Below are 9,905 nucleotides of genomic sequence, written 5' to 3'. Positions count from 1 at the left end.
TGAACCTTTTCCAGTTTCATTATATGCTTCTTCAGATGGGGACTCCATGATGAGGCGGCATACTCTAAGACTGGCCTTACGTAGGCAGTGTAAAGCGCCCTAAATGCCTCCTTACTTAGGTTTCTGAATGATGTTCTAACTTTTGCCAGTGTAGAGTACGCTGCTGTCGTTATCCTATTAATATGTGCCTCAGGAGATAGATTAGGTGTTACGTCCACCCCCAGGTCTCTTTCACGCGTCGTTACAGGTAGGCTGTTCCCCTTCATTGTGTACTGTCCCTTTGGTCTCCTATCTCCTAGTCCCATTTCCATAACTTTACATTTGCTCGTGTTGAATTCTAGTAGCCATTTCTCTGACCATCTCTGCAATCTGTTCAGGTCCTCTTGGAGGATCCTGCAATCCTCATCTGTCACAACTCTTCTCATCAACTTTGCATCATCCGCAAACATCGACATGTAGGACTCTACGCCTGTAAACATGTCGTTAACATATACAAGAAATAGAATTGGTCCCAGCACCGATCCTTGTGGTACTCCACTTGTTACTGTTCGCCAGTCCGACTTCTCGCCCCTTACCGTAACTCTTTGGCTCCTTCCTGTTAGGTAGTTCCTTATCCATTCTAGGACCTTTCCCCCCACCCCCGCCTGCCTCTCGAGCTTGAACAGCAGTCTCATGTGCGGTACTGTATCAAAGGCTTTTTGGCAGTCCAGAAATATGCAGTCTGCCCAACCATCTCTGTCCTGTCTTATCCTCGTTATTTTATCATAGAATTCCAGAAGGTTTGTTAGGCACGATTTCCCTGTCCAGAACCCATGTTGATGTTTGTTCACAAACCTAATGTTCTCCAGGTGTGCAACCAGTCGTAGCCTAATTATTCTTTCCAGTATTTTACAGGGGATGCTTGTCAGTGATACAGGTCTGTAGTTAAGTGCCTCCTCTCTATCTCCTTTCTTGAAGATCGGCACGACATTTGCCTTCTTCCAGCAACTGGGCAATTCTCCTGACATAAGTGATTCATTAAAGATCATTGCCAGAGGCACGCTGAGGGCCTGTGCTGCTTCTTTTAGTATCCACGGTGATACTTTGTCTGGTCCAACTGCTTTAGTTGCATCTAGAGTTGTCAACTGTTTCATTACCTCCTCTGCTGTCACCTCTATATCTGATAGTCTTTCATCTAGGGTAACCCCTTCCAACAATGGGAGCTGCTCAGGCTCGGTAGTGAACACTCCATGGAAACTGGCATTCAGTGCCTCGCAGATTTCCTTGTCACTTTCAGTATATGCCCCCTCTGTCTTCCTTAGTCTTGTCACTTGGTCGTTCACCGACATTTTTCTTCTTATATGACTGTGTAGTAACTTAGGTTGTTTTTTCGCTTTGATTGCAATATCGTTCTCATAGTCCCTTTCCGATGTTCGTCTTATGTTAATGTAATCGTTCCTAGCTCTGTTGTATCTGCTTCTGTTGTCCTCTGTTCTTTGTCTTCTGTACTTCCTCCACTCCCGCCTGCTGGCCATTTTTGCTTCCTGACACTGTCTATTAAACCATGGGTTATTATATTCCTTCTTATTTTTTCCCTTTACCGTTGGTATAAATCTCTCTTCGGCCTCCTGGCATTTCTGTATGACTAGGTCCATCATATCTTGGACTGTTTTTCCTCTAATTTCTTCCTCCCACTGCACTTCACCCAGATAGTCCCTTATCCTCATATAGTCCCCTGTGTGTGTGTGTGTGTGTGTGTGTGTGTGTGTGTGTGTGTGTGTGTGTGTGTGTGTGTGTATTTACTATTTCAAACTTGCAGGATCGAGCTTTTTACCTCAAAATGTTCAATTGTAATTCGTTTTCTATTGTTGCTTTTACTGCTATAAAACAAAAGTTCAAAGCCAACTCTTACCAGAATACATGACACAAAAAAAGCAAATCTGCAGAACAAAATAGTTTTAATTGAAATTGTATTCAACAACGACTAATTTATACAAGGAACTTGTTTAATATGGGTAACTCCATCATTCCAGGTCCCATTCCTGCCTACCCCTGCCACCCTCTTTCTCTCACCCCCCTTCCATTGTGTCTACTGTGATTCCTTCTCCACTTTCTTCCCCCTTCCCTTCATCGTTCCATCCCACCACACGGTGTCCTATTGGCTATCACCGTCCCATCTGTCTCCGCCCCTCTCACTTCAACAGGGACCTCTCACTTCTCTCTCTCTCCAACAGGTACCTCTCCCTCCTCTCTCTCCAATAGGAACCTCTCCCTACTCTCTCTCCAACAGGAACCTCTCCCTCCTCTCTCCTCTAGAAACTTATCCTAATTCTCTTCTCTTTTATTTTTTAGTGTAATTCAAGGTGATTGCACATATAAGAAGTTTTAAATATAGTAATTTATGAGGAAATTTGACCATAAGGAAAAAAACAGATTTTTCGCATTTTACCGAAACTGACATCCAGTTCGGAGAATAGAATGGTCCCCTGAAGCTTGCATCAAATAAATAATAAAGGTTGGCTAAGAGAAGAACTGCTTGTAACAATTTATGTACGGAATCGTTCAGAACCTTGTATATCACATATGTCAGACCAATCCAGGAGTATGCGGCTCCAGCGTGGAGTCTATGTCTAGTCAAGCAAAATCCAAATTTGGAGAAAGCCGGTTGAAAGTTATGCCACCAACCTAGTCCCAGAACTAAGAGGCATGAGTTACGAGGAAAGACTGCGTGAATTGAACGTCGCGTCGGTGGCAGATAGTAAAGTTACGGAAGACATGATTACCACATTCCAAATTTTCAAGAGAATAGGCAGGATAGATAAACACATATATTTTAGCGCTAGTTACTCGCACAATTAGGGGGTCAGTGGACAAAACTGACTTCCCAAATGAGTCACACAGACATTGTGTCAGAGTAGTTAACAAATGGAATGCATTAGGAAGCAGGTGGTGTGGTGGAGGCGGACTCCAAACACAATTTCAAAAGTATATATGTTAGAGCCGATTAGGTTCAGGAACCTATTCATCAGTTAATTGACAGTTGAGAGGCGGGACTAAGGAGCCGAATCTCAACCTTCACGAGCACAATTAGGTAAGTATAATTAGGAGAGGTCGCAGGTCCTCCTAACCCAGCAAACACCGCTCGGGGGTCATAGTTCAATGGGCCCGAGTTACATTCCCGACCGAGGATAAAACAAGTGGACAATATTTCTTTCACCTGATGCCTCTGTTCACCTAGGAGTAAATAGGAACTTGAGAGTTAGACAGCTGCTACGGCCTATGTGTATATGTGAGAGAAAGATGTGTAGTAGACATTAGTGAAAATTAGGTTTTAGTCAGTACATTAAGACACCGACGGTTAGAAAGGCGGGGCCCAAGAGCTTACACCTCGCTCCTATAGCTACAAATAATACATAACAATAGTAAACACACTAAATATCACTGTAATGGACAGCAACACGAAATAATAAAAATATATACAAATAAAAATCTTATCAAGCCGAAATTATTTATTTTCTGGCAAACGATGAGTTTAGCAGTATTTACACGCGAGCCAAGTTGTAGTGGGGTTGCCATGGTGATCCAAACCTATAACATTACGTATTCATGGAATTTCTACCCAGTCATTATTGCAGTCTTCCTCTGTAATTTTTATCCTATAGCTGTGGGCTGTGGGCGCCAGGACGCCACATCTTCCCCCACACTCTACAGCAGCCACACTCTACAGCAGTCACACTCTACAGCAGCCACACTCTACAGCAGTCACACTCTACAGCAGTCACAGTCTATAGCAGCCACACTCTACAGCAGTCACACTCTACAGCAGCCACACTCTACAGCAGCCACACTCTACAGCAGTCACACTCTACAGCAGCCACACTCTACAGCAGTCACACTCTACAGCAGCCACACTCTACAGCAGTCACACTCTACAGCAGTCACACTCTACAGCAGTCACACTCTACAGCAGTCACACTCTACAGCAGCCACACTCTCTACCGCTGCCGTATACCAGCTTCCATGATCGCTCTAAACCCTCCTTCAAATTGAACCTTGAAGTGACACTATAAGGGACCTATAAGGACACTATAAGGAACCTATAAGGGACACTGCCAAGGGATTATTGGCTATGTTAAACTCATTGCATTCTTGAATTCTTTTTACAGTTCCATATTTTATCATTAATGTTGAGAATATTTATTTCACACTGAATACCCGAAGAGTCGATGTCACTCTTAAAATCATTTTTAAATAATAACTTTTCACTTGACAGCAATTTTCCACACGCATTCTAACTTGCGATTTCCACATCTTGTCTAATATCCAACAACCCATATCTAACCTAATAGCATATCTCAGTTGTATGTATCTAACGTTACACATACACACGTGTATATATAACTATGTGTGCTTTTCCTATGAATGCTCCTTTACTCACATCAATGTACTTACGTAAATGTACACATTTTGTGTGCGTGTGCACATATGTGTATGTGGGCGTGTGCCTGTCTCCATGTGTGTGTTTATATGGGTGTACGTATAGTATAAGTACACCGCCTATGGGAGGGTGTTCACCCATGTAAACACCCTCCCACCCACCACCCACCAAACACACAGCGAAACTACAACGTTGCTACAACGTTCAAACAAGATTTAACACCTAATAAGTTATAAGAACCAATATAACAAGTTATAACAACGTTCTAATACGTCAAAAACACGTTAAGTCAAGATGTAACAACTTTATTTCAAGTTGTAACAAGCGGAAAATAAGGTAAGTTACTGTTTGTGTTTCCAGGGCAGTAGCCGCTCTCCCATGCCACTTTTCACATAGTCACGTATACCCAAGTCAACTGTGTTCTATATCATGATAAGTTTCTCACTACTAGGAACAAAAATTCAGTGGGAGATGATTTTTCCGCAAAACTTTCATTTGGTTTCCATCGCACGAAGAATTTAAATTTCAAATTAACAAGTAGAGTAAATTTGAGAAAATTAATTTATTTCATGCTGTTCCAAAAAGGGCTGTTCGTCATATATTATATATATATATATATATATATATATATATATATATATATATATATATATATATATATATATATATATATATATATATATATATATAAGGCTTAGGAAGTGTGGTAAACCCGATAATATCAGTATTCGGAAATTATTTCTTTAATTTAGGTAATCCCGTCAAACGCTTATCACATAAACAATTACCAGATGCTCTGCTAAGCGGCCTCAAACCTGAAACTCGACTTCCAGGACTTTCACACTAAGAGGCTCCAGCTGAAGCTGGAATTCCCTGAAGCTGTATGCAGTGAGAGCTCAGCTGAAACTACAGCATTACAAGACGTTCAGCGCCACAATTTGAGTTCATGTGTCACGGGTAAGACAAAATAGGAATGAGTTTTTTTCGTAATTAAGGGCATAAAAATGAGGTATTTGAGAAGCCAGAGTTCGTAAGAGGGTCTTTCGGTGCCGCCAGAAACAGGTTCAAGTATAAACATTTGAGGGAGAAGGTCTATGAGGGATTAATCAAGTGGAGTATGTAGTGTGAGTGTGTAGTGTGAGTGTGTAATTTGTAGTGTAGTGACAAGCTGTTTGTGTACTACTTGGAATGGTGAGGATGGAGAGACGTGGACTCATTTAGATGTGCATAGATGGGGAATGTCTGCAAGCTGTTTTGTATGGCTGGGGAGTATTTATGTGCTGTTTTGTATGGCTGGGGAGTATTTATGAGCTGTTTTGTATGGCTGGGGAGTATTTATGAGCTGTTTTGTATGGCTGGGGAGTATTTATGTGCTGTTTTGTATGGTTGGAGAGTATTTAGGTGCTGTTTTGTATGGCTGGAGAGTATTTATGTGCTGTTTTGTATGGTTGGAGAGTATTTAGGTGCTGTTTTGTATGGCTGGAGAGTATTTAGGTGCTGTTTTGTATGGTTGGAGAGTATTTAGGTGCTGTTTTGTATGGCTGGGGAGTATTTATGTGCTGTTTTGTATGGTTGGAGAGTATTTAGGTGCTGTTTTGTATGGCTGGAGAGTATTTAGGTGCTGTTTTGTATGGCTGGAGAGTATTTATGTGCTGTTTTGTATGGTTGGAGAGTATTTAGGTGCTGTTTTGTATGGCTGGAGAGTATTTAGGTGCTGTTTTGTATGGTTGGAGAGTATTTATGTGCTGTTTTGTATGGATAAAGAGAGCTTTTGTGTCGTTGAGAGTGGAGCTTTGTGGTATATGAATAGGTCGAGGGTTGTGATACCCAGCTGTGTGGTAGGTTGTTGCTATATCAGTCTTCCACAAGTTGTTGTGGAATGACAGAGGCGACCTAATACACGTGTCTTAAGAGTTGTAGAAAAATACGTCTATCTCTCCGTCTTAAACAACGAGAGGTAGATAATCGATAAAGAGAACTTGCAAAAATTATTGGGAGTCGAAGCAGCGCACACTGATAGAATTGATAACCAATGGAGCAATCAGCTACTGAAGGATTGACACAATACGACAGTCAATACAGATTTTTTGTAACTAAAGTCAAGGATTACGTGGATTTAAGCTGAGGAATTATATTTACTGGGATATAACTATTTTCTTCATGCACCACCATTAGCATATAAGTCACCACCACCACCACCACCAACAGTCACCACCACGACCACCCAGCCTGTCCCCACCACCACCATCATGCACCACCACTAGCATATAAGTCACCACCACCACACCCATTCACCACCATCCCCACCACCACCCAGCCTGCCCCCCACCACCACCATTCACCACCACCATTCACCACCACCATTCACCACCACCACCACCACCACCCCCACGACCACCCAGCCTGCTCCCACCACCACCATTCACCAACATTCACCACCACCATCACGACCACCCAGCCTGCCCCCACCACCTAACATTTACCAAAGGCAACTAATCACTTACCACGGCCACCTATTTGCCCCCTGTACGCGTCTGACGCCCCAATTACCCTGTCGTCAGCCTGGCGACGGTAATGGAACAAAACAGTATTCAGGCGCCACACGCCGGCCACTAGTTCCATTAAACTGTCAGCTCTGGCGATGGCTGACACCGTGGCAACTGCGCTGACACATAACGGAGCTGACACCACGCTGACACTTCGGTAACTAACCCATCAGCCTCACCCAGTTGTTCCAAGACTCACGTTGTCACTCCTGGTAACCCACACCTCTTTATCCCATGAACACTTCCCGCCCTCGTGAACAATGTCCTCGTGAACAATGCCCTCGTGAACAACGTCCTCGTGAACACTGTCCTCGTGAACACTGTCCTCGTGAACAATGTCCTCGTGAACAATGTCCTAGTGAACAATGTCCTCGTGAACAATGTCCTCGTGAACACTGTCCTCGTGAACAATGTCCTCGTGAACAATGTCCTCGTGAACACTGTCCTCGTGAACACTGTCCTCGTGAACAATGTCCTCGTGAACACTGTCCTCGTGAACACTGTCCTCGTGAACAATGTCCTCGTGAACACTGTTCTCGTGAACACTGTCCTCGTGAACAATGTCCTCGAGAACAATGTCCTCGTGAACAATGTCCTCGTGAACAATGTCCTCGAGAACAATGTCCTCGTGAACAATGTCCTCGTGAACAATGTCCTCGTGAACACTGTCCTCGTGAACACTGTCCTCGTGAACACTGTCCTCGTGAACAATGTCCTCGTGAACACTGTCCTCGTGAACAATGTCCTCGAGAACAATGTCCTCGTGAACAATGTCCTCGTGAACAATGTCCTCGTGAACACTGTCCTCGTGAACAATGTCCTCGTGAACACTGTCCTCGTGAACAATGTCCTCGTGAACACTGTCCTCGTGAACACTGTCCTCGTGAACAATGTCCTCGTGAACAATGTCCTCGTGAACAATGTCCTCGTGAACACTGTCCTCGTGATCACTGTCCTCGTGAACAATGTCCTCGTGAACAATGTCCTCGTGAACAATGTCCTCGTGAACAATGTCCTCGTGAAGTACATTGAAGTAAAAAGTACTCATGACTAACCACACCCAACAGTTGGTAGAATCCGTGCAGGTGTAGTTATGTGTCGTCTTGTGACCCCCTGACCTCTGACCTCCTCCTCCTCCAAGACTCATGCCTCATCTGAGGCAGGAGGACCTCAGCGTCTCCCACGGGGACTGGATTAGTCATCTCTCTGGTATGTTGGGATCCCACATGTGTGTAACTGAAGACAGCTTCTGGCGGGAACGACACAATTGCTTTGCAAACCTCTAACTCGAGGAAATTGTTTAATTGTTGGGGACACTCTTAGCAGGAAATGAATACTGGTTCTTCAGGAGACCTTAAGAGGGTGTTTTTTACTGTCCCAGGAGGATGACTCTTTATGTCCTGTGTGAGTGCCTCTAGCTGCCTCTTGAGAGTGCCTCTAGCTGCCCCTTCAGAGTGCTTCTAGCTTCCTCTTTAGAGTGCCTCTAACTGCCCCTTCAGAGTGCCTCTAACTGTCTCTTCAGAGTGTCTCTAGCTGCCCCTTCAGAGTGCCTCTACCTGTCCCTTCAGAGTGCCTCTAACTGTCCCTTCAGAGTGCCTCTAGCTGCGTCTTTAGAGTGCCTCTACCTGCCCCTTGAGTGTCTCTGGCTGCCCCTTGAGAGTGCCTCTAGCTGTCCCTTGAGAGTGCCTCTAGCTGCCCCTTCAGAGTGCCTCTAACTGCCTCTTCAGAGTGCCTCTAACTGCCTCTTCAGAGTGCCTCTAACTGCCTCTTCAGAGTGCCTCTAGCTGCCCCTTCAGAGTGCCTCTACCTGTCCCTTCAGAGTGCCTCTACCTGTCCCTTCAGAGTGCCTCTACCTGTCCCTTCAGAGTGCCTCTAACTGCCTCTTCAGAGTGCCTCTAACTGCCCCTTGAGTGTCTCTGGCTGCCCCTTGAGAGTGCCTCTAGCTGTCCCTTGAGAGTGCCTCTAACTGCCCCTTCAGAGTGCCTCTAGCAGTCTTGGGAATATGATGTCTTAACTCCCAACTCCCTCTACGAGCCATTGTTCCTCTCCACACTTGGTCATTCCCTCGTGAATTGCTTCATGAAACTTAAAATCCGAAATTGCTTTTTTGTTCCTTTTTGCTTTTTTATATATTTTTAGCGGCCGTGGTGTCCCCCGCGTCTTCATCGACGGTGTTAAACCTTCAATTATTAGCCCCAAACTGCCTCGTTACTGCTAGTTAGGGCTCCCGCGGCGCCCCTAAGGGCGTCTGCCGAGGCTTAACGGTGCCCCGAGCAGCCCTCCATGGGGTAGACAGTTTTACTAAGCAATGTATCCAGGGATAGACTGGATGTATATATGTATGAAGTATTATCAATACAATTTTATATCCTCAAAACATGTCGATACACATGGACACGAGAGCAAATATGTATATGTGCATGTGTATATATATGTGCATGTGTATATATATGTGCATGTGTATATATATGTGCATGTGTATATATATATGTGCATGTGTATATATGTGTATGTGTATATATATGTGCATGTGTATATATGCGTGTGTGTGTGGGCGCGCACACACACACGCATATATTCACATGCACTAATTGACTAAAGTGAAACTGGAGAGGTATGCCACCAAACTGTCCAGAGTTAAGAGGTAAAAGTTACAAGGAAAGACTAAAAAAATTATACTTCAATTAGCTGGAACAACTGAAGAACTAGAGCAGTCATGATTACCACATGCAAAATTATCCAGGGAATTGATAAGATAAACAAGGGACAAATTATTCGGACTGAGTTGAACACGAACAAGGTAAAGCAGATGGACGTTAATTACTCGACTCACCAACACACATATTACAGAAAACATGAATTAGGTGCCAAAGTTGCACACAAATTTAATTCATTAAATTCATTATATATATATATATATATATATATATATATATATATAT

The 9,905-nt window shown here is 43.8% G+C and overlaps 2 protein-coding genes across 6 annotated transcripts in view; both read right to left on the bottom strand.

Moving 5' to 3' along the window:
• LOC123755478 (irregular chiasm C-roughest protein) overlaps nucleotides 1–9,905 on the bottom strand; it is a 584,568-nt gene that overhangs the window by 535,337 nt on the left and 39,326 nt on the right. The gene's annotated exons all lie outside the window — the stretch shown is intronic.
• On the bottom strand, nucleotides 7,319–8,110 carry LOC123755282 (variable charge X-linked protein 3B-like). Its single transcript, XM_045737736.1, has one exon. It carries the CDS (start codon nucleotides 8,108–8,110, stop codon nucleotides 7,319–7,321), a length of 792 nt encoding a protein of 263 aa, XP_045593692.1.

Source organism: Procambarus clarkii, chromosome 20 (genome assembly GCF_040958095.1).
Source record: "Procambarus clarkii isolate CNS0578487 chromosome 20, FALCON_Pclarkii_2.0, whole genome shotgun sequence".
Taxonomy (NCBI): Eukaryota; Metazoa; Arthropoda; class Malacostraca; order Decapoda; family Cambaridae; genus Procambarus; species Procambarus clarkii.
Note: the sequence above shows the minus strand (reverse complement) of the source record. Positions and strands in the feature narration are given on the sequence as shown.